At 40.1% G+C, this 26,096-nt stretch overlaps 1 protein-coding gene and 1 non-coding gene across 2 annotated transcripts; both read right to left on the bottom strand.

The window, feature by feature from the left end:
* Positions 1 to 5,999: 5,999 nt before the first annotated feature.
* SLC46A3 (solute carrier family 46 member 3) lies at positions 6,000 to 24,814 on the bottom strand. Its single transcript, XM_003270225.4, has 7 exons — positions 24,339 to 24,814; positions 23,653 to 23,865; positions 18,552 to 19,422; positions 16,646 to 16,729; positions 9,871 to 10,027; positions 7,415 to 7,495; positions 6,000 to 6,880 (listed from the first exon to the last, which is right to left on the bottom strand). Exons 2-7 carry the CDS (start codon positions 23,839 to 23,841, stop codon positions 6,871 to 6,873), a joined length of 1,392 nt encoding a protein of 463 aa, XP_003270273.1. The 5' UTR covers positions 23,842 to 23,865; positions 24,339 to 24,814; the 3' UTR covers positions 6,000 to 6,870.
* Positions 9,630 to 9,731, bottom strand: LOC115836759. Its single transcript, XR_004031783.1, has one exon. It is a non-coding gene; the product is annotated as a U6 spliceosomal RNA (small nuclear RNA).
* Positions 24,815 to 26,096: the final 1,282 nt, after the last annotated feature.

Raw genomic sequence — 26,096 nt, 5'->3', positions numbered from 1 at the left:
TGAGGTACTATTCTATTTATCATATTAGTTGTTACATAGATACTTTGTTTTTTTCATTGTGTTACTGCTTTATAGACCCTGTGATGCTTTCAGCAGGTTCCATTTTGGTACATATCAAGTTTTGTTTCAAGATTTAGAACTCCTTTAGCATTCCTTGTAGTGCTGGTTTGGTAGTGGCAAATTCCCTCAGCATTTGCTTGTCAGGAAAAGACTATTTCTCCTTCATTTATGAAGCTTAGTTTTGCTGGATACAGAAGTTTAAAAAAAGAAACTCAGGTGTCTGATGGAATAGATTTTTTTTTGACTCAACACCACTTAATGAAGGAATAGATTTTGAATGTGCTTTTAGAATATTGTATAATGTCCTTATGTAAGATAATTCTAGACTCAAATATTTCAAGGAGCTGGATGTGGCTTAATACTTTGTAAAATTGGATTCAACACAGGCACACACTAAGTGAAATGGAGATGCCAGAAGTCCTTGACATAGAGTAGAGCATCGGTTCTCAAGCTTTTGTGTGCACCAGAATCATAGGAGGGCTTTTAAAAACACAGATTGCTGAACCCCACTCCTAGAGTTTGTGATTCAGAAGGGTTGAGTTGAAGCCTGAGAATTTGCATTTCTAACAAGTTTGTAGGTTATGGTAATGCTACTAAACTGAGGACCATACTTTGAAAGTCACTAGTATAGAAGCAAGAAATCAAATAACTTTGAGGGAGAAGAATGTTGGAGTGCTTTGCCTACATAAATCCCCTCTTCATTTGCTACCTGTCTTTCCCAAAAGGGTCAATATAATCTTTTGAACTTTATTGAGGTATAATCTACATAACACAGTATATTCATATATTTTGACAAATGTATATAACTGTATAACCAACATAATCAAAATAAAAAATATGTCCATCATCCCAGAAAGTTCTCTCCTATCACTTTTTAATCCCTGTGTCTCCTGCCCTGAGCCCCAGCCAACCCCTCATCTCATTTCTGACACTGTAGATTAGTTTGTGGTTTTTTTTTTTCAAGAATTTCATGTACATAGAATCATACAGTATGTAATTGTTTTGTATTTCATTTCTTTTGGTTTGCATAATGTTTTGTTTTTTTTTTTTTTTTTTTGAGACGGAGTCTCGCTCTGTCGCCCAGGCTGGAGTGCAGTGGCGCAATCTCGGCTCACTGCAAGCTCCGCCTCCCGGGGTCACGCCATTCTCCTGCCTCAGCCTCTCCGAGTAGCTGGGGCTACAGGCGCCCGCCACCACACCCGGCTAATTTTTTTTTTTTTGTATTTTTAGTAGAGATGGGGTTTCACCGTGGTCTCGATCTCCTGACCTTGTGATCCGCCCGCCTCGGCCTCCCAAAGTGCTGGGATTACAAGCGTGAGCCACCGCGCCCGGCCTGCATAATGTTTTTAAAATTCTTCATGTTGTTGACTATGTGAGTAATCTGTTTTTTTTTTTATTGCTCAGTAGTATTCCATTGTATGGATATTTATATTTTGTTTATTCATCTATTGAAGGTTATTTGGGTCATTTCCAGTTTGGGGCTATTTATTATAGATGAAGCATCTATAAACATTTATAGAGAAGCCTTTGTATGGACATGTGTTTTCATTTGTCTTGGGGCAAATGACATAGGAGAGAGCTGCTGCATCATATGTAAGTGTATGCGCATTCCACTTGCTTAACAGTGTCATCAGCTCTTGGTATTGTCACACTTTTTAAACTTTAGCCACTGTAGCGGATATGTGGTAGTATCTCATTACGGTTTTAATTTGCGTTTCCTTGATGACTAATGGTGTTGAACATTACTGTATTTTTTGTGTGACTTGTCCTTTCAAATACTTTGTCCACTTCCCCACACTCTTTTTAAATTTATTTGCCTCATTGAGTTGTAAAAGTTTTTAACATATTCTGATTATTAAGCATTTGTCAGATATATGTATTGCAAATATCTTCTGGAGTCTTAGCTTGCTTTTTCCTCTTTTTTCTTTTCTTACCTTTCGTTTGTTTGTTTGTTTTTGAGACAGGTTCTCACTCTGTTGCCCAGGCTGGCACATTCACGGCTCACTGCAGCCTTGACCTCCTGGGTTCAAGTGATCCTCTCACCTCAGCCTCTCATATAGCTAGGACTACAGGTGCACAACACCATGCCCTGCTAATTTTTGTATTTTTTGTAGAGATGGGGTTTCATCATGTTGCCCAGGCTGGTCTTGAACTCCTGGGCTCAAACGATCTGTCTGCATTAGCCTCCCAGGATGCTGGGATTACAGGTGTGAGCCACTGCACCCACTCCTTTTTATTTTCTTAACTGTGTATTTCAAAGCAGAACATTTTAATTTAGATGAAATCCAATTAAGCTATGTGTATGTGTTTTACATCTTTGGGGTCCTATCTAAAATATTTGCCTAACCCAAAATTATGAAGATTTTCTTGTTATTTTCTTCTAGAAGTTTTGTATTAACTTTCATATCTTAATGTTGAGTCTTCTAATCCATGAACTCATATTTCTTTCCATTTATTTAGGTCTTCTTTAATTTCAGCAGTGTTTTATAGTTTTCAGCATACAGGTCTTGCACATATTTTGTTAAATTTATTCCTAGGTATTTTATGTTTTTGATGCTTTTATTAAATGGTTTGTTTTAACCTTAATTTTTTCAGTTGTTTGTTGCTAGTATACAGAAATACAATGATTCATACATATCGACTTTATATTTCACAACCTTGCTAAATTCATTTATTAGTTCTAGTAGTTTCTTTATTTTAATGAAGGTTCTTTAGAATTTTCTATGTCATATTATTTGCAGATAAACAGTTTTACTTTTTCCTTCCCAATCTATATCCCTTTTATCGCCTTCTCTTGCCTTATGTCTAGGGCTTCCAGTATGGTGTTGAATAGGAGTTGTGAAACTGGATACATTTGCCTTATTCCCAATCTTAGAGGGAAAGCAGCCAGGCCTTTTACCATAAAGTATCATTAGCAGTAAGCTTTTTAAAAAATAAAATAGAGCCCTTTATCAGTTTGATCCCTAGTTTCTTGAGAATTTTTATCATAAACGGTTGTTGAACTTTGATAAATGTCTTTTCTGCATCCATTGATATGATCGTGTGGGTTTTTTCCCTTTATTCTGTTAATGTAGTGATTAAGTAATTTTTAAATGTTGAGCCAGCCTTGCGTTCACAGGACAAACCTCATTTGGTCAGTATATATAATCTTTTAAATATATTGCTTGATTTGTTAATATTTTGTTGTGAATTTTTTATTTACGTTCATGAGGGATATAAATTCATCATTTACTTTTCTTGTAACTTCTTTGGTTTCACATGAAGGTAATGCTGACCTCATAAAATGAGTTGGGAAGTGTTCCTTGCTTCTATTTTCTAGAAAAGCTGTAGGTAGTACTAATATGTTTGTTCCTTAAATGTTTGGCAATGAAACCATTTGGGCCAGGCCCCATCTTGATCACACACAGCTGCGTGCATTTATTTATGTATGGTCTTTGGTTACTTTGTGCTACGATGGCAAAGTTAAGTAATGTGTCAGACTATAATCCACAAAGCCTAAACTGTTTACTCTCAGGACCTTTACAGAAAACGGTTTCTAACCCCTGACCTAGAGTAGTGATTCTCAACTCTAGCCACATATTGGAATCACCTGGAGAATGTTTGAAAAAAAATACTATCTGGCTCTCATACCTAGAAATTCTAATTTAATGTGTTTGAGCTGAGGCTAGGCTACTGGAAGTTTCAAAAGCTCCCCAAGTGATTTGACTCGGCAGGTTGAGAACTACTGGATGAGAGTAAGACTTGGTGTTTTGTATTCATTTTACTTCCCACCCCAACACTGATTATTCTAATGTGCATTTAGGGTTGAAAATCAGTCATCTAGGGCAGTAGTTTTCCAGGTCTGGATGTATATCAGTCACCTGGGGAGGTTTTAGAAATACATTCCAAGACCTCACTGCAGAGCTACTGAAGCAGAATCTCTAGTACGTGAGGCCAGGGATTTTTATTTTTACTAATTAATTATTTTATTTTTATTTTTAAATTCTTCAGATAGTTCTCATATGCAGGGATTTCTTTAAAAAGAATACTGAACCCAGGCCATGCCATTCTATTGTCAAGATTCTTGGGCACTGAATGAGTAATTAGAAGATTATGAGAGGTGAAGCCAGCTGGACTTTGGGGGTCGGGTGGGGACTTGGAGAACTTTTCTGTCTTACAAGAGGATTGTAAAATGCACCAATCAGTGCTCTGTGAAAACACACCATCAGCACTCTGTAGCTAGCTAGAGGTTTGTAAAATGGACCAATCAGCACTCTGTAAAATGGACCAATCAGCGCTCTGTAAAATGGACCAATCAGCAGGACATGGGGGGGACAAATAAGGGAATAAGAGCTGGCTACCCCCAAGCCAGCAGCCACAACCCCCTCGGGTCCCTCTCCATGCTGTGGGAGCTTTATTCTTTTGCCCTTCACAATAAATCTTGCTACTGCTCACTCTTTGGGTCCATGCCATCTTTAAGAGCTGTAACACTCATGGTGAAGGTCTGCGGCCCCATTCTTGAAGTCAGCGAGACTACCAACCCACCAGAAGGAACCAACTCTGGACACAATTATTTAGTGAGTATGGAAGTGGAGAAAAGGGATTTAGATGTATGAGGCCGTGCAATGCAGGCCGTGGGCAATCCCATTGACTAGTCCTCTGTAATGATGAGAATCTTCATTTCTAGTAGATATGGTGATCTAACCCCCTTTGTACACTGCTGGATAACATGGAACATGTTTTTTCCTCTCTGGTTTCTCTTTATGTGGGCTCCATAAAGACCAGTCCTTCCATTAACATTCTTTCTTCAAATAATCAGGTTACATGATGGGAAATTAGATTTTTTTTTTTCATTTCTGTTTTGAGTCTATAGTTCCCCATCCCATCAGCTTGCATGGTTCTCTAGTCTCTTCAGCACCACATTTACTAATTGTCTCTTAGGCTAGACACTTTGGAGATGGCTAAGTTCATTTGTGCTACGTTTTTGCCCTTGGCCACCTCAATCTAATCTGCTGATATACTTGCTACATCTCAAATAGAGTTTTTGCTCAACTGATAAACCATCTGTTAACCCTTCAACTGTATTACACGGTACCTCTTCAGTTCAGATGAGATGTGTAAAATCATGGAATGTTGAGCTGGAAGAGAGTTTATAGACCATCTTGTCTAAGCTCAAAAAAGATAATAATTATAGACAGTTAGTTGGGTACAGTTTTTTGTTAATGTGTTTTTGATGGGTACATCATGCTACCCCTGTACAATTCTTGCTTTGGGGTGTATAATCTGTTACTGAAAACCCTAACTGTGAAGTAGCTGGACTTCATTCAATAGGGTGAAGTCCATTCATGTGTCATACTGATAGGCACTGAATAACCACGGTCAAGCCAAATCTCTCTGAGATTTATCTTCCTCTTCTATAAAATGAGGAGAATGAATATCTACTTTATAAACTGTAAGATGCTTTTTGTTTTGGTTTGGGAAAAACCTTGGACAGGAAGGAAAACAAAAATATATCAGTCAATCTGAGAATTAGTTATTACATTGGCCCCAAGCCCAGAAGATATTAGCTAAACCTAAAAGGAATGATCTTGGAAATAAGGGTTTCTAGTATATTAAATTATGAGTGCCATTCACTAGTTAAGCAATCATTGATTTCCTTAAAGCCCTAAGCAATACTATAAAACAGAAGATTGTATCTACTTTCAAGACATTAAGTTACTCATTTAGTTGCACTTTAGGGCATTCGTGTTATTATTTATGGTAACTTAGAAAATGGGAGGTATTAAAGGACCTATGAAAATACTGTAAATCAATTTTAAAAGTGTATAAGCTGGCATATTTTTCAATTTGTTTGCAAGGCTGGCTTAATGATTGGCATAACAGTGGTTACTCTCATAAGGCATTAAATATATAGCTCTAAATGATTTTTACAAGTAAAAATAAAATTTTGTAGTCATTTGGTTTAGTTCAACAAATATTTATTGAGGATATAATGAGTAAGCAAAGGTTGTCCGAGTACTCAAGGCGATGATTGTCAGGTAGCAGAAACCATTACAAATCGATGGAAAATGCTGGGATCGAAGTACACACAAAGAGCTATGGAAGCCCTGGAGGGACTGGGGAGTAAGGAGGGATGTCAAGAAGGCTGCTATGCAGAAGCAGCAATGTTTTGGCTGAGGCTTGAAAGTTTCAATGTAATGTCGGAGGAAGAGCAAATGGAACAGTGTGTGAAAAGACATGGAGGCATGAGAGCACATGGTGTTTTTAGAGACCAAGGCGGACCTCAGGATGAGTGTAAGGCAGTAAGAAATGAGATGGGAAGGGGTCAAATCATGACTGGCTTGCTTGTTTGATCATTTTCCTGTGAGTGACAGCGCTGATGGATTCAAATTTAAGGAATACAAGATCTGTATTTTAAACATGCCCTTATCAGTATTTATAATTGAACAAGGATAGACAACAGCTGGGTAAGAAAGACTAGAGGCAGAATTCTCAGCCAGGGATCATGGAATGTGAATATCCTTTTACTGACACAAGGAACAAATGTTGGCTCCAAACATTAGATACTTTATACCAGTATTAGCTGTTCACTCAGTTTTTTAACTTCTTTAGAGCAATTTTATTTATAATCTATTTTTTCCCAATTACCCATTACATATAGAAATATTATCATGCCTGTCACTGATAACACATATTAAGAAAAGTGAAAAATACATATTCTTTAAAGTGCCTCCCTTTTAAGGATTTTGTATCAACGAAGCACTGACTGTGGAATTCGTGTATAGTCTTCAGAAGTCACAGTATATAAAAGCTCCGACTATCAATAGCAGCTTAACAGGCTCTATAAAACAAAGCATTACCAAGTATAGGTAAAATTATACATATTTGAAACTTATATCATTATTTTCCTACCAATGAGTGATTCATCGTAATTTTCATTATGCCTTCAAAATTATCCCTGACAGAGGCCAGAAACCCATTCTGCTGATGAAGAAACTGAGGTAAAGATTTCTCTTTGGTCTCAGTGTAAGAGCCTGGAATATGTCAAAGAGATTATTGCTTTTGACCTTATCAAGTTTCTTGATCCCTCCTTACACCCTTAAGTTTTAATGTTTCTCTTCTAAAAGTGAGGCGTATTTGAGATTTGTTCTGTGTATTGCAAGTATATTGCATGATACGCACAAAGTGCTCAAAGTGTGTGGTACCACAAGAAGCTAAAGCCAGGAGCTGTCTCTCTGACTTCAGTTTAGAAGAAAAGATACGTAAAATTGGTTCTCAGTGAAGCACTGATTGTGGAATTCATTTATAGTCTTCAGAAGTCATGGTATATATGTGCATTCATAGATTTTTGTTTGTTTGTTTAAATCACAGTCACCTGTCTGAAGCATCTTCACTGGATTCTTCTTGTATAAGAAGTTCATAGCTTCCCTCATTCCAGCTGGTACACTTGACAACACTATAAAAGGAAACAAGACATTTTAAAGTTGAGATTAAGACAATACATAAACAAGTAATCTGTTTTCCAACTTTTTTTCCCAGTTACATAGCTTTTAATAAATTATGTAGATTATTAGGAGGAGTATCCTGGCATTTTGAATCCAGCTGACTCATGCATGGTATTCTTAAAATAATTTTAAAACTACATGATTTTTTTTCTCTTCTAGACCCCTAAGATATCCCATCTGTCCCATTGTTAACTCTGTGTAGTCCACATAAACTAGTTGTAACTAAAGCTATTACTGAAGTTCCTGTTCAATAGCTATAGCTGAAGCTCAGAAGCTTGGACATTTGGAGGTAAGATAGCACGTAATTTTGATTTTTAAAATATTGAGCAGTGTAGGGTTAAAAAAAAAAAACTCAGAAGCCCATCTACTTTGACCTTATTATTAAAAGGACAACTGCCTTTTATCTATCTGTTATAACAGAATTTATAAATATATGAAGACTAAAATTAGAATTACCTATTATTCTACTCACCATGTATGCAATTCTTTAATTTAAATGTTATTTTCCTATTTTTTAAAAAAATCTTTTTTTTTTTGGTAAAGATGGGGGTCTCACTATGTTGCCAAGATTGGTCTTGAACTCCTGGCCTCAAGCAGTCCTCCTGCCTCAACCTCCCAAAGTGCTGGGATTACAGGCGTGAGCCACGGTGCCTGCTACAATTCTTATTAGTTAAGTCATTTTTCATGAAATGGCTGTACCATCATTTACTTAAACATTCTCCCACTGTTGGACAGTTTGGTCAGTTAAAATTTTTTTGCTGTAATTAACGTTTTTATATATCAATTTTTGACAACGTTACTGATTATTTCTTTAGAGTATGTTTCTAAAAGGAATTGCTGGATCAATCACATGAACTTTGAAAAAAGAGCATTTGATATATTCATGAATTGCTTTATGATGCAGCTGAATAGCACTATTATCAACAATATGTAAGATCAGTTGTCTCATGTGCTTACCAGCACAGCATGTATTGGTAATTTTGTTAATTCAATAGGTGAATAGTCTCTTTTTTAAAAAGATAACTAGTATAAATAACTTTTCATCAAAATTAGAGGAACTGCAAATACTGTTGTTCTCTGTCTGACACAGATCTAGGTACCAGAATTCAATAGAGACAATAAGTACTGAGCTCCTACTATGAGTAAGACATGAACCAGCCCTTTAAGGAGTTTGCCATCTTGGCAGGATGCTTAACACCTGTGCTTATAGGTACTTTCCTCCCTAACTCAGAGCCTTACCCCAAAGTGCTTAGGAGAAAGCAGAGAAGGCCTGGCTTCTTGTGCCCCCATTGCCTTGATTCCCATCACTGTGCTATGCTACCAGCCACATGAAATGCACAGAGCTCAGCAGAAACAGATTAATGAGCTCTTCATTAATGTGTCAAATAAATTTGCTTGGACATTTCAGCAATCATTCATCTAGCTGGCTCACATTTTTTGTTAAACAGAAAGCAAAAAGAAGGCATAAATATTGCTTTTATATTTATGCTTCTAATCTATCCATTATATGTACTATTCATAAATGGAATTTTGTGCTTCTTTAATTTGAATATTTAAACTTAAAAACATTTAAATATTAAAGTTTAAACAAGTCATTAAAAAAGACAAAGTCATTAAACAAGCCAACTCTGGAAAGAGAACTCAATAGTCAGCACATCCTATCTGCTTTTGTCATTTATACAAGAATCCATGTGAAAGTCAATCTCATTACAGCAATCTTTGACCAACCATCAGGGGCTATTGTACTCTGGGAAATCATAGTTTAAAGGTATACATCTCTAATCTTAGATGCTAATTTAATCAATGATTTAAAGGTGGGGAGTTATAATGAACACAATCTTTCCTTTAGTTCTTCACCCATGTCACTCTCTTTTTCTTCCTAAGTCTCCCAAAATTATTGACAGATGCTTTCATGTATTTTTATTTATTTTAATGAGATGGGGGTCTTGCTACGTTGTCCAGGCTGGTCTCAAACACCTGGGCTCGAAATGATCTTCCCGTCTCAGTCTCCTGACTAGCTGGGACTTCAGGCATACACCACCATGACCGGCTCTCTTTTTTTTTAATTAAAAAAATTTATTTTATTAAAATATGAAACACTTCATGAATTTTCATGTCATCCTTGCACAGGGAGCATGCTAATCTTCACTGCATCATTCCAATTTTGTATATATGCTGCTGAAGCAAGAACTTCATGTCTAAAAGTTCCGGAGAAAAGCACATTCTGAGGCAAAATTTCAACAGATCTATGTAATTTACTGGTGAGGTTAGGGAATTCACTTAATCCATATACCCTTTGATAAAATGATTAAAAATAATGACATACCATAGACTGATGGCTGGAAGTAGTAACAGACCAGCAGACAGCAGGAAAGTGAAGCCAGGGTACCAAGCAACAGTGGCTGAGTAAATTCCATTAAAAGTAGAAGCTGCAGTGACTCCTCCAAGTGTTTCTAAGAAAGCAATACAAGCAAACAGGGTACCTGTTTGGGGTAGGGATATATAGAGAGAAACAGAAAAAGCCAGAATTACAAAACAACAAACACAAACTAATGGAGACAACTGTTACTCATTGAAAACAGTAAACATGAGGGCACTGCTTGGTGAATGAAATGAAAGTTATTCCCTGAAAGTCCCTGAGAGGTCAGCAGCCCATTCTGCAGCTGAGGAAACTAAGGGAAAGGTTCTCCTTGGACCTAATGTGAGAGATGTTGGAAACTCCAAATAGCTGAGTTCCAGTGTCCACAGGGCAAAGCTAAAAAGACAATGCAGCTGACTCTTTTGATAACTGCATGTCTCTCCTCTCTGCCACAGCCCCAGGCAAAGCCACACCTACCCCTGCTCTTCAGGATGCTGTCTCCCACCCTCCGTCCCCATGCTCATCTGTGACACCTGAAAGCGCAGGATGGCTCCTAACAAGCAATGCTTCCTGCAAGAGCCTTTTGAAAGGGAAAGAAAACCTTATCTGCTCATCAGTCTGGCAAGTGACAGCTGCAGACAAAAGAGAGGAGATTCTTACACATTCTGCAACTGGAATTTTATCCCTCTTCAAAGTCACCAAAAAATCCCCTCACTACTAGATTCTGCATGTTCGACTCATCAAATTAACCATCTTGTGCTCTAGTGAAGGTTTATGCCACAGTTTAATGTTAAGTGATTCTTTAAAACATACGTTTCCACCTTATTGCTTGCAACTGCCTCTGCCCTAAGGTGCCTTACAAGATGAAGAGTGGGGATTCTGCTATGGTCACACTTGCTGTACACCAAAGTTGGTCAAGGGTAGGCCACTCAGCATTGTTCATGAAGTCTGCATGGTCAGTACAAGCTCACAATCAGAGAGAAAGAGACAGTATTCTACGTATGTTTAGTTTTGTCTGGAATCCAAGACCATGTCAACTGAAGAGTTAAACTTCCAAAAGACAGGCTGGCCATCTTCATGTGCTTTTCTTCCTCTTTGTCAAATTGCTTATCATCAGATATAAAATTTCATGACCATTTTCAGTCAGATTGACCTGGTTTTCTTGGTCTCAGTTCCTATATACGTAGCTTCTGCTTTCTGCAGATTTTGTCAACAAGCCGCTATGCTTGTTCCCTACTTTGCCAAGTTTACTTTTCCAGGAAAAACTGCAATGCATTTTTTTATCGACAGTACAAATCATGTAAATAATTGTGTTTGCTTGGACTGATAGGAAGGAAACGGCCAAGCTTGAGGGTTATCTTTCAAAGTTAGATATGGCTTATGGCTATATTCTAATTTTCCCCATGGTCTTCATCTTTTAGACTGTGTATTAATTTTTATCTATTTAAACTTTTTCATTTTATTGTACATATTCTCATATATTGCTTCAGATTATTCATTGAATGACAGGACATTCATAAAACATACGTCTGTCTCTGCGAAATATCGTGTGCTCACTTACGTGTCTTCTTTTGACTAAAATGAAAGCTTTGTCGATCTGCCTTGCACATCTGCCTTGCTCACAGCTGTATCCCTAGGGCTCAGCTGTCCTGGTGCATGGCAGACATTTAATAAATATTTGTCAAATAAATGAATAAATGCTTAATTCAGGATCCCATTTACCAGTCATCAAGTAGCATGAAGACTTACTGCCTCCATGATTTATGATAATACATTAAGTCAGTTTAATTGGAAGGATGTTCTTCTACTTGTCTAACTACATTATTTTCTTTTATTTCTGATCTCTTGCTGCAGCCAGGAATAGTGCTATGGAAAACAGACTGCACAGTATTAGTTCTATTATGTAAGGGTTTTAATCTATTCTTGATGGGAAATAGGTCAGACACTGCACCATCTGTTCTGATGGAACCATACTATTACGAAGTAGCTTTAGCTTATTGCCCAACTTCTCTGAGCAGTTCAACTTGTTTAATAGTTGCCAGAGATAAAACAGGATTAAAGGATAAGTACAACTGAGTTCATCTTCTAAATTCTGTTTTTTTTAATGCAATAGACCTTAAAAATCAAGTCTGTTTTACTGTATCCCAATTTATAATAACAAGGAGTATATGGGTGATGCCCAGGTAAAATAGTCCAAGGCAGCTTCAGCTCTGAGTTCACAGTGGTGCAGAGCGCAGAGATTTCAAAATAATTACCAGAATTCCACTTTCTTACCTTTCTTATTTAAGATAATAGAAATAATGACAGCCACCTGAAAACTTTGGCAGTATTTCCCCACTCCTCTGATTATTTAAAGTGCCTAAGATTTTCACAAAATGGCCAATTTAAATAATAATGAAGGATGGGAATACATTTAGTTATAGAAATGTTGACATCATCCAGAAGGTTGTTTAGTTTGCAGTTAAGAACAAAGTAAGTGTCCTAGAATAATGAAGTCACAATTCAGTTACTGTACTTCAAAATAAGAAATGCCAAAATGTAAACATTTAAAAATATTACTATATTTAACAGTATGATATGACTTTTTTATTTTTATTTTTTGTAGAGATAGAGTCTCCCTCTGTTGCCTACACTGCTTTTGAACTCCTGGCCTCAAGTGATCCTCCCACCTCGGCCTCCCAAAGTGCTGGGATTACAGATGTGAGCCACTGCACCTGGCAGAGATGACTTTTTAAAAGACTTTATAAGGATATGAACAGACACTTCTCAAAAGAAGACATTTATGCAGCCAACAGACACATGAAAAAATGCTCATCATCACTGGCCATCAGGTAAATGCAAATCAAAACCACAATGAGATACCATCTCACACCGGTTAGAATGGTGATCATTAAAAAGTCAGGAAACAACAGGTGCTGGAGAGGATGTGGAGAAATAGGAACACTTTTACACTGTTGGTGGGACTGTAAACTAGTTCAACCACTGTGGAAGACAGTGTGGCGATTCCTCGGGGATCTAGAACTAGAAATACCATTTGACCCAGCCATCCCATTACTGGGTATATACCCAAAGGATTATAAATCATGCTGCTATTAAGGCACATGCACACATATGTTTATTGTGGCACTATTCACAATAGCAAAGACTTGGAACCAACTCAAATGTCCATCAATGATAGACTGGATTAAGAAAATGTGGCACATATACGCCATGGAATACTATGCAGTCATACAAAAGGATGAGTTCATGTCCTTTGTAGGGACATGGGTGAAGCTGGAAACCATCATTCTCAGCAAACTATCGCAAGAACAAAAAACCAAACACCACGTGTTCTCACTCACAGGTGGGAATTGAACAATGAGAACACTTGGACACAGGAAGGGGAACATCACACACTGGGGCCTGTCGTGGGGTGGGGGGAGGGGGGAGGGAAAGCATTAGGAGATATACGTAATGTAAATGACGAGTTAATGGGTGTGGCACACCAACATGGCACATGTATACATATGTAACAAACCTGCACGTTGTGCACATGTACCCTAGAACTTAAAGTATAATAAAAAAATTTTTAAAAAGCCTTTATAAACTAAACCAAATATAAACAAAAATAAACTATACATCTTGACAGCTCTATTTTAGCTCTAAGTCAAAGCAGGTAAATTTTTTTTCCCAACAGCTTTATTGGGATATAATCAACATCCCACAAACCTCACCCTTTTAAAATCTGCAATTCAGTGGTTCTTAGTATGTTACAGATTTGTGCAACCATCATCACTATCTGTGGAACATTTTCATCACCCCAAAAAGAAACTGTATACCCATAAGTAGTCATTCCCCTTCCCCAGCCCCAGTCAAGCCCTAATCAAATTTCTGTCTCTATGGATTTGCCTATTCTGCACATTTCACATAAACAGAATCACATTTAAATGACAATATGTGGCCTTTTGGGACTAGCTTCTTAAATTTGGCATAATCATTTCATAGTTCATGTTATGGTATGTAACAGAACGATCTTTCTTTTTATTCCAGAAGAGCAGTTTGCTGGATGGATAAACCACATTTTGTTTATCCATCTGTCAGTTCATGAACATTTGCATAGGTTTCACTTTTTGGCTGTTATGAATAATGCTGCCACGAACAAGATTTTATGTGGACATATGCTTTCACTTCTCAGGGTATGTAAGTAGGGGGGGGATTGATGAGTCATAAGGCAACTAACTTTCTGAGGAACTGCCAAACTGCTTTGCACAGCTGCTGCACCGTTTTATGTTCCCACTCGCAGTGTATGAGGGCTCCAGTTTCTCCACTTCCTCATCAACACTTGCTATGGCCTATTTTATTTTGGCCACCCCACCCACTCTGTGGTTTTGCTTTGCATTTCCCTGATGGCTAATGATATCCAGCATTTTCATGTGCTTATTGGTCACTTGTATATCTTATATTCAAATCCTTTGCCCATTTTTAAATTGAGTTGTCTTTTTGTTGTTGAATTTTAAGAGTTCTTAAATATGCTGGATACGAGTTCCTGATCAGACAAATATAATTTTCAAATATCTTCTCCCATTCTGTGGGTTGTCGGTTGTCATTTCACTTTCTTTCTTTTTCTTTTTTTCTTTTTTCTTTTTGTATTTTTAGTAGAGACGGGGTTTCACCATGTTGGTCAGGCTGGTCTCGAACTCCTGACCTCGGGTCATCCACCCGCTTTGGCCTCCCAAAGTGTTGGGATTGCACATGTGAGCCACTGCACCTGGCCTCACTTTCTTGATGTTGTCTTTGAAACATAAAAATTTTTCAAAGGACAAACTTTGAATGAAGTTTTTGGATGAAGTCTAATCTATCAATTTTTCCTTTGTTCTTGTGCTTTTGGTGTCATATCTAAGAAACTATTGCATAATCCAAAGAAGCAGATAGATTTTTACATAGTTTATATAAAGTTTTCCATTCTTTATTGGTTTACAAAGTAATCATCATCACATCATCTATAAACAGATGTGTGAATATATAGCTACATCTTATGAGTGAAAAATAAGAGGCCGGACGTGGTGGCTCACGCCTGTAATCCCAACACTTTGGGAGGCTGAGGCGGGCTGATGACCTGAGGTCAGGAGTTTGAGACCAGCCTGGCCAACATGGTGAAACCCCATCTCTGCTAAAAACACAAAAATTAGCCAGGTATGGTGGCAGGAGCCTATAATTCCAGCTACTCGGGAGGCTGAGGCAGGAGAATTGCTTGAACCCAGGAGGCAGAGGTTGCAGTGAGCCGAGATCGCACCATTGCACTCCAGCCTGGGCAACAAGAGCAAAACTCCGTCTCAAAAAAAAAAAAAAGAGAAAGTAAAAGAAGAAATATATTTTTAATTTATTGAATTATGTAGTCTTCTCCAGTATCGACTAAACTGGTAAAAATACAATAGCATAATTATAATTATTCATAAATCAAATAAGTACATTCACAGCACCGGGCTAAGATATGACATTAAAGAAAGTGCCAATGTCTAATAAGATTCATATGATACAAAAGGGAAGGAGGACAAGCCCATATGCCTGATATCTAACTAGTAACTAGTTCTCACTGGAAATTTAATTTTTGTCTTTGCTGCATCCTGGTTATTCTCTGCCTGCCCCTTCAACTGTCTGACTTTGTGTACCCTGCTCTGTGCTTGGGAGGCTGACCCCACAAATTATATGACTTGGACTCTCTTGCTGGCCCGAGTTCCTGCTGCTCTTGGTTAAAAGGATGAAGGGGGAGAAAGGTTATGGTGTTTCTTCTCTGCTTCCTATCTGGGGCATCTCTCTGGCTGCCTCGAAAATGCCCGCTCTCTATAATGGCCTTCATGAAAGTCTCTTGATTGAACCAGCTGAGTGGGACCCCGTTTTCTGCCAGGACTCTGAGTCAGGCCCAGCTGTGACATTTGTAGGGGCCACTGTAAGAACATTATCAGAGGCCTATATATTATATTCTAAGGATTTAAAAGTGGTCAGTTACTTGAAATCTGGCTGTTAACTAAAATATATTATGCCTTCCTACTGTGAAAAATATCCCTTTGTAATGAATGATCTAGGAGGCCCGCACACACTTAGGATGCTCAGACGTTTTCAGAATTCCATGTAGGAACAGGGTAGCCCAGGGTGAACTGGCCCTCAGCCCTTGGTGCCCAGCTGGAGCCCACCCCTATTCTGCTCTACCCCCTGCACCACCCTGCTCAGAAAGGGTCATTACAGGGTGTGGAGCAGCCCCACCCTGCGATTCCAAAGTCCAGCCACACCCTCTATAAGGAGTTGCCCCTTGGCTCCTTCTTTGGTCTACAGATGAGCACACTGGGCACAGTCCACCCGCAGGAGAAGGTGGCTGAGCAAGAGGATCATCCAGGCCCTTACTGGACTGAGCCCAGAACTGTCTGGGCTGGGAATTGCAGGGACCCAGGTGGGCAGAGTTCAGTCTAGAAGGAAGGAGATGTGGTGAGCTCCCAGTGGGCATCTCCCACTTGGCCCTGAGAGCTCCTTTCTTCTTAGGGCGGAGCACGGCCCAGAGCCGAGCGAGCTCTCTAAAGTACAAGGCCCTAGGCAGGGGCTCCCTTGCAAGAGTGTAAGCCTCTTCCTCACAGAGCTTACCACTTTATTCAAAAGGAGATCCGTGCATAAAAAGGGCTATAGAATATTCTGAAGCATTAAACATTGATTGTACACAGATTTGAGTCTCTAAAGATGGTAGATTCATATTTCTTGAGCAAATTAAACTCACCTTGTTCAGTCGAACGAACCACTTTTGACAACATGGACCGTAGAACAGAGAATGGCACAATAATGAAAAGGAACGGCACCCTGGCTGTGAGAGAAAGGATTCAAAATCACTGACTCATTCTGAAAGCTAATGGCCAATTTAAAATAGGAAACACTTTCACTCTGTCTAAATATTTCCTTTTCTACAAGCATCCTAACTCACTGTATCTAAAAATTGAATTAATTAATTGTAGAACTCTGTTTGATGAATTAAAGTAGACTATGGACAGGTCAGTTTAAGGTTACTTTACTCTAGAATTCTTATTCCAGTACAGAGAACAAGAGTTCATGTAATTTTTAGGTCTAGATCTATTTATATAATCTGCCGATTAAGACTGATCTGCTGGCCGGGCACAGTGGCTCACAACTGTAATCCCAGCACTTTGGGAGGCCAGGGAGGGCAGATCACCTGAGTTCGGGAGTTCGAGACCAGCCTGACCAACATGGAAAAATCCTGTCTTTACTAAAAATACAAAATTAGCCAGGCGTGGTGGCACATGCCTGTAATCCCAGCTACTTGGGAGGCTGAGGCAGGAGAATCACTTGAACCCAGGAGGTGGAGGTTGCAGTGAGCCCAGATCATGCCACTGCACTCCAGCCTGGTGACAGTGTGAGACTCCCACTCAAAGAAAAAAAAAAAAAACTGATCTGCTTATTTTCCTAATTATATATTAACCTCTTATTTAGCAAATTGTGACTGCTAATTCATTTTTGTTTGTACTTTTTTCAGACTTGGCACTCTTAGTGTTAGCATGCCTTTATTATATTGATTCATTTATTGGTAAACTGTTTCTTTATCATCTTGCCTGTTCATCTTTGTGGCAGAATAACTTCATAAACACAAATTACCTCTGGTCTTCAGTTATGACCCTTAATAGTCAGTAGTTTTAATTACATCATAAAATAGTAAAATATGACATTAGCAGACCACTTTACAGTTCTCAAAGTGTTTTCACATAGATTAACTTACCTGGCCTTGGCAGCTCTTAGGGAGACAGGGAGAAAAACTGGCCATTATTGAATGGTAGGGATTGTGCTAAGCGAGTGTTTGACAGCTACCTAATGTTCACTGTAATCCTCTAAATTAGGTAGTCCCACGCCCATTTTACAGATGAGAAAATGAGGGCTGAGAGTAGTTCAGTAACTCGCCCAAGATCATCTAGTACTATAGATGGAAGTTAGGCCCAATTCTGTTTGGTCACACTGCTTCCCTGCAAGATAGTAAGGGGTTAACACCTTTATTAGAGAAAAGAGTAAATTGGACCTTTCCCAGAGTCTCATTTTATAGTTCCATAGCCTTTTTCAATGCAGTATCTCATTTGAATCCTGCAAAAACAGTTATAAGGTAGGTAGTTAAGGAAGCAGTCTAATTTGCCAACCAGCAATTCATCAAAAATCAATTTATGAAATGGCCAATTTGCTGAAAGATCAATTTGCAAAACCTGTCTTTAAAAAATTTCTCCTTGAATATATTAAATTGATATAGTTTTTTTCTTGTAAGTATTTTTAGTATACTTTATATCATTGTCCTAAATATTTTTATGGAAAGTAGTCTTATTAGCAGCATTTTAAGAAATTTTCGCTTTAATGAAAGCTATATTGAAGAACTGATTCATAAGAAGAATGTTCCTCAAAACGATTTTGAGGCAAATATACAAATTTGGGAAACTGTGATTATTCAGTGAATTAAATTTTTAAAGCGAATTTGGCTTTTGGCTTATTGACTCCTGGCAAACTAGCTATTACCCTTTAATTGAACTAGAAGGGCTTAAATAGAGAGCTTTATATTAAAGTTTCTCCCCCAATAGACTAAGTTCATTTTATATGAATATCAAATACATAGTTCTAAAGCTACACTTGGAACTCACCTAAAAGCATCATCAGTGTTGTACTGGCAAACGCGGTCATAGCCATTCCTGTCATCGTGGTAAAAATCCCAATGAGGGCCATATGAATATCTTCCATACAATAAGAAAAAAGCCATATTCCTAGGAAACTAGTCAAAAAAGAGGCACTACCCAAAGCTGATCCATAACCTATAAAAACTTCATTCCAGCAGAGTGGTGAATCCAATTCATAAAGGATAAAAATTGGGGCAATGCCAGTTACCACAAAAAAATAAGTGATTATTGTAAAAAGTAACGAACAGAGCAAAAATCGTCTCTTACCAGAAGCATTTTTAAAAAGCATGTAAGTTCGGTAAAATAGGTTTTTGAAGCCTTCACTACATGACATAGTAACATTCTGAGATGAACGCTCTTTCACTGGATCTCCGAGAAAAAATAAAATATACATCAAATTAACAGCAAGAGACGCAGCAATAATTAGAAACGACCACCCAAAACCTAGCTCTCTAATAAAATAGCCAGATGACAGTCCTGTTAGTCCAGTAACAAGTCCAAGTAGAAAGTCAATGATAGCTATTCGAATTGTTTTTTGTTTGTCTTCTTTACACTGATCAACTATATAGGCAAAGCAAGCTCCCCAAAATGTGGTATAATTGCCACAAAATGCACCAATGAAGGTAGATGCAATCAAAAGCTGGAATGGAAAGGCAAAATAGCAAAGCAAACAGAGCCAAACGCTGGTTGCAAGAGCACCAACGGAAGACAAAATCATAGGGAATTTTCGTCCATAGTGATCACTAATAGATAAAAGTATGAATGTAGACACTAGACCAGGAATTAATCCACTTATGTCCATCTGCAGATTAAAACGTGACACTTTTTTCTGAACTTCCTGCAAAGAAATAAAAAGAAGACAACGTGTTTACAGTAGTTTACACAATGTGCATAAAAATATCATGGTGCATATGCTTTTTTCCCTGTGGCCAGTAGGTTATGGGTGGGGAATCTCTGGTGGATGGGCAGGACTAATAGAGCTTACATTTTCATCAAGTTTATAAAGCAATACAGACTGAATATCCCTTATCTGAAATGCTTGAGACCAGAAGTGTTTAGGATTTTGGATTTTTTCAGACTTTGGGATATTTGCATGTATATAATGAGATACCCTGCAGATGGGACTCACATTTAAACACAAAATTCATTTATGTTTCATATATACCTCATACATATAGCCTGAAGGTAATTTTATACAATATTTTAAACAATTTTGTGCATAAAACAGTTGCCATTGAGTACTTGTGTGTGGAATTTTACACTTGTGGTAATATGTGGTGATCAAAAAGTTTCAGATTTTGGCCGGGTGTGGTGGCTCATGCCTGTAATCCTCATATTTTGGGAGGCCAAGGCAGGAGGATCACTTGAGTCAGGAGTTTGAGACCAGCTTGGCCAACATGGTAAAACTCTGTCTCTACCAAAAAATACAAACAAAAAAAATAGCTTTTATTTAGGGAGAGCTTGGCTGTTGCCCTTATTTTTTTTTAACCTATGCCTTCACAGATAGTGAGAAACATATTCCTTTATTTACTGAATAAAAGAATTTAAAATAAGATAAAATTGAAAGAGGAGCCTTACACTGTCTACAGATGGTAGCGTACCATGGCTGAGTGTAGTGGCTTACGCTTATAATCCCAGCACTGTGGGAGGCCGAGGGGGGAGCATCGCTTGTGCCCAGGAATTTGAGACCAGCCTGGGCAACATAGCAAGACCCTGTCTCTAAAAATAAATTAAAAAAAATTAGGCCAGGCACGGTGGCTCACGCCTGTAATCCTAGCACTTTGGGAGGCCGAGGTGCGTGGATCACTTGAGGTCAGGAGTTTGAGACCAGCCTGGCCAACATGGCAAAACCCTGTCTCTATTAAAAATACAAAAATTATCCAGGCGTGGCGGCGTACACCTGTAGTCTCCACTACTTGGGAGGCTGAGGCAGAAGAATTGCTTGAATCCGGGAGGCAGAGGTTGCAGTGAGCTGAGATTGTGCCATTGCACTCCAGCCTGGGCGACAGAGTGAGACTCCATCTCAAGTAAATAAAAATAAAAAGTAAATAAAGGTGGTAGTATGTCATGACCTGAGGAGTAAGATAAACTCAACTTCCAAGGACCAAAATGACAATGACAGATGACATACACACACAGATTGGAAGATGTGTCAATCATTACACTAGTTATTTGATGGAAGAAATTTTGCATGATCTTAAAACATTTTTTGCTTGCCATTTCTCTGTATTTTCCAAAGTCAATATAAAAAGCGTGTGCCATTTGTATACTGGGAAATGCTAAGCTGATTTATAAAACAGATTTAAACCTTTTTTAGTCATTGAATGAATCACTGAAGGCCTCCTGGGAAACAAAAATGTTCCTTTGTCCTAAGGAGCAAACAGAGAGTAGGCCACCACTCCAGCATGGGTGGCAGGTGAGGGTAGGGGTGGTTTCTGGTTCCCAGAGGTATAAGAGCACCAACTTTAAGGGAAGGGATCTAGAGTAGTAGGTTCTCTTGAATATTAATCCAATTAAGAAACAATAAATGAAAAAGTCAATTTGAAAATTTGGCAAAAATCTTTGACATGAGACCACTGCTCTGGGCAGTAGGGGGCTCTCAGCAGCTGGGCCAGGCTGGAGGTGGGCCAACACTTGCCACCTGTACGGTTGCAGAAGCCACCAAGCTGTCTGGACCAAGGCCCATCTTCCCTTACTCCAAGAGGGCAAGAGCAGCAGACTTTCCCAGACATTCTAGTCCTCTCCTCCCTGGTCCCTCCCACTGCAACCAGGGGGCCTGCTCCTACGGGTCAGCCAAAAGAAAGCACAGAATCAAATACAGAAATTGATGAGCCTGTAAGGAGAGGTTTGTTAAAGGATACAAAATTACAGCTAGACAGGAGGAATAAGTTCTAGTGTTCTGTAGCACCACAGGGTGACTACAGTTAACAGTAATACATTGTATAGTTTCAAATAGCAAGAAGAAGGATATTGAATGTTCCCAACACAAAGAAATGAGAGATGTCTGAGTTGATGGATATGCTAATTAGCCTGATCTGATCACTATACATTGTATGTATCAAAACACCACTGTATACTCCATGAATATGTACAATGAGTATTTGTCAATTAAAAAAATAAAATAAGGCCGGGCACGGTGGCTCACGCCTGTAATCCCAATACTTTGAGAGGACCAGGCAGGAGGCTCACTTGAGGCCAGGAGTTCAAGGCCAGCCTGGGAAACAGAGCAAGACCCTGTCTCTACAAAAAAAATAAAAATATAAAAAAATAAAAAATTAGCTGAGTGTAGTGGCACGTGCCTGTAGTCCCAGTTACTCAGGAGGCTGAGGCGAGAGGATCCCTTGAGCCTGGGAGTTCAAAGTTGCAGCGAGCTATTACCACGCCACTCCACTCCAGCGTGGGGAGCAGAATGAGACCCTGTCTCAAAAAGTACCAGACACGCATAAATACATAATAAATAAAACAAAAAACACTTCAGGTGATTCCAGTGTCCAGTCAAGGTTAAAAAACACTGTGTTAGAGGTTCCAGGATGGGATTCAAGTACGCATATTAACAAACGTCTCCAGAGCCAAAATCTGAAGAGCATCCCTGCTGTAGGACCCCAACTTTGAAACTAAGAGGATTTGTTAAACTCTATTCTGTTTATGTGTGTTTTTCTCAACCTAGAGAGACTCTGGGCTTCACGGGTTCAGAGCCGTTTTGCTTATCCTTGTCACCACAGGATAATGTATGATAAACATTTGTTTAATGCATGAATAAACACTTGAAAAAAGAAACTGTGAGCCGATCGAAGCTTCTCACGCCTGGGAATGACATAGGAGACATTCTTGAAGGGAGATAAGACCGCTGGGTGAGACCCAGGGCCCTTCTTTTTTATGACCTTACTCTACGCCAGAAGCTTGATGTCTTCCAGGCTGCTCAGAAATAATCACTTCCAAGAAAACGTTTCCCATGGGAATGAGGAAATGAGTAAGATTAGGGGTTGTGCCAAATTGCCTAGCCTCACCCCAGCAAGGTTCCACCTGACACCTCGGGAAGTGCTAGAACCTTGCCTCTGGGGCGGTTTGCCATTTCCTCCTTCTCAGGCTCTTCTCTCAGTCACAGAGACCCACAGAGCCAGCAGGAGGTGACTCAATTCCTTTTAATTCATTTCATCTTTCACTGGGAAGGCAGCACCACTCCTTTACAATCACAAAATATCCCCGAGAAGAAGAGTTTAGAGTTTACAGGTGTGATTTGTTTTTGAGGCATTGTAGAAAAAAAAAAAAAAAACATTTCCAAACCTGGATACTATCTCTTTGCATTTTGAAATGGTAGACTTTTGTCAAAAACTGCCCAAGGGACCAGGAGAATGGTGAAGTGCCTCCTGTTTTACACACAAAAAAACTGGGGAGGTTGCTGGAGAGGGAGGAAGAAAGCCTCCTTAATATCTGGCTAAACAGCTTCGGTGTCAACGGTGGGTACTCCCCACTCCAGATGTCCCCACACAGCTGCTCCTCAACACGTGAGAGCCAAGGCTGATTTGATACCACCACCAAATAATAAACGCTCCTCCACCCCACCCTGTGACAAACACTGGCCCACAATCTTCAGTGATGGGCCACTTTCTAGAGTCCCTGAAAGCTGGGACATGCAGAAACAGTAAAAGGATTGGGGAAGAAGAGAGCAAGCGAGAAACAGAAACACCATGTTTCAGCCACCCCGTCCACCAAGTAGCTCATTCCAGCCTGCCCTGCCCCAATTTTCAGACTTTTTTTTTTTTTTTTAGGACAAAGCAAGGAGACAGCCACAAAGGAGATGACACTGTGGTGAAATTTTCCGAGAGAAAGGAGAAGAGCTAGTGTCACAGAGCAGGAGGGTGTTTTAAGAAGAGGCAGATTTGAGAAGTGTCAGGAAACTTCAAATGAGGTGAGATCCCAGTAAAGGCCATTAGGTTTGAGATTTAGGACTTCTATGGCCGCCCTAGGGAGAGCAGTGGGTGATGAATTCAGGGTCCTCTTTGACTCAAAAGCCCGGTACACATTCCCATTTTATTTATTAAATACTACGGATATTGTAATTTCTTACCTCCTGGAATGCAAAAATTGGGCTGCTTTTGTTTTTTTCACACTCAGAAATATTGCTATCAGATGAAAAAGTGTAGTTGCCAGTTTCTTCCCATATTCGCCGATAAATATATTGCGTTGTCAGTGGACTGGTCAAAGTCATAGCAAATGCACTAAGGAAAATGGCAGGTTCTACAAATAAAATCTTCATATTGCCTGGGTAGGTAGCTGTACTCTATAAAAAGTGAAAACGGAGAAAGATCATCTGTCTCATCCCAGAGGCTAGATATTCAAAGATGGGGAAGTTTGAGCAATTTTGTGGAGTAAATGTTTAAACAAGCAAACTAGAGAACAGAAAAGGCAGTAAGCACTTTCTCAGAGAATAACTTTTACTTTGGAGTACAGTACTCTGTAACAACCTGAGGCTGCCATGCTTTCCATTTTTATGATTAGGACATTGTAGGACTCAAGCCGTCTTTGAGTCTTTGAAATCATAAATTGTCACCCATCTTGGTTAGCCAATGATCACAGTACAGTTCCCACACTGTATATTGCCAACTGGTTTTTCATAAGTTCAACAATGAGGTTCCTTTTGGGAAGCGACAGTTGCACAATTGTTATTGTTATTTTGCTGCGTATTAACAACGGACAGGGAGGGGGCGTTTTAAAAAGCAGCTCCCAATCGAAAGGGCCTTATTTTTAACTCACCCCACGATTACAGTCTTCCTGCCAGGCTGGGTGCAGGTCGGGCCGTGCCAGGGGCTGTCGCCTCGGATGCCCTGCGCTCGTGCGCGCCCGGGTTCAAGGGCAGCCTCTGGACTGGGGCAACAGAGGACGCGCCGGGGACAGTAACCTCGGACTACGCGGCCGGCGCTGGGGTGGGGAGGGTACTTTCCCGTCGAACTCGACCAAATTACGCTTGTCGGGGAGTCTCAAGCGTATTGTAAAGCAAACCACGGCAAGCACACTTCCGCGTCCCGAGTGACACCTGCACGGTTCCCCGCGCAGCCGTCGGCTTCCCCGCGGCCCTGCGGACCTCGGCCTCAGCGCCGCGCGGCAGGGCGCGGAGCGGCTGCTCCTTCTGCGCAGTGGACAATCGGCCGATCGGCGCCTCCGTCGGTCGGTCCGCGGCCCTGCCAGCGCTAGGCGGTGACTCGGCCGCAGCCAGCTGAGCATCGCTGTCCGCCGAGGAGGCGGGGTCGGCTGCCGCGGCGCTGTCACTGTTCTACCCGGCTCTCCTGCGATTGGGCCCAGCGGCCGGTGCCCCAGCGGCGATTGGTCCACCCGGACGTCACTCTTCCCCGCAGAGTGGCTAGTGGATCTTGCACCCACCCTCGGAGGCCCGGAGTGGATCCCGCGCGACCGAGCAGCCAGTCAGCACCGCTGTTGAGTGGTGGGCCGCGCCGCAGGCTCAACAGCTCTGGAGTTGCGAAGCATTTCTGAATCCGAATATCCTTTCTCATAGAAACACATAAAACAACTGTTGCAAAAGTAACATGTTTGGGCTGTAGCCCCCAGCAGGATCCCGGTCGGCCGGCGCCGGTGCCCGCAGAAGAGGGGAATGGGCGCAGGTGGAGGGCATAGGAAAGAAAGTGCTCAATGCAGAGTTAGCGGAGGGTTGGAATGTGGTCGCTGGCTCTTCCTGGGGAGGGGAGGGGGGACTTGGGCAAATCGTTAAATTTTCATGAACCTCCATGTCTTTATCTGCCACGTGGGGATAATAGCAGTCTTACAGGGTTGTCTAATTAAACACTCAGCTTGTGTACACAACATAGCCCCTGGACATAGGAGGAGTTGTCAGTGCTCTCCAACACACCCACCAGGAACACCTTGTAGTAAAAGAATTGAGCTACTACTTCTTGAAGCCAGGAGAAACGCATGCATGAGGAACCGTGGGGGCATCTCAGTAAGAAGGTGTTAGAATTTACTATGGGCTTGTGTTACATGATTTTGGGAAGAGTTCAAGAAAGCAAGGCCTTACTCTGGACTGGCTGCTGTCAGGAAGTGGCAATAATTCTATGATTGGGTATCTTAATAAGTCTTATTTAGAAGGAGTCAAGACTAGACAGAGGCTAAAGCCATGAATGATAAAGAAGCAACAGTCACACATATTTGTCATTTTTGTGGTTTAGACAATGCCTACATTTTGTCCGTGTTCAGACAAAATTATGACGTGGTCTTGTTTTTGTCTTGATCGTGGTTACAGAATGCCCTTGTCTGACTTTGGTGTTCTGTGAAATTGTTTTCATTCGACAGAACACCATGGCCCAGAAAAGTTCTTAGCAACACCAAGGCCCAGCTGATAGTTCCAGCACCTGGATGTCAGAGCTGCTTTCTCTTCCTCATCACTCCTTAAATGACAGTTATGTCACTGAATGTAGAGTTAAACGTCTTAGGTTTGAGTCCTAATTGATACTTAGTAGCTGGTAACCTTGGACTTGCCACTTAATCTTACTTCTCAGCTTC

Source organism: Nomascus leucogenys, chromosome 9 (genome assembly GCF_006542625.1).
Source record: "Nomascus leucogenys isolate Asia chromosome 9, Asia_NLE_v1, whole genome shotgun sequence".
Lineage (NCBI taxonomy): Eukaryota > Metazoa > Chordata > Mammalia > Primates > Hylobatidae > Nomascus > Nomascus leucogenys.
The sequence above is the reverse complement of the archived record's forward strand: the minus strand, read 5'-3'. Positions and strand labels throughout refer to the sequence as shown.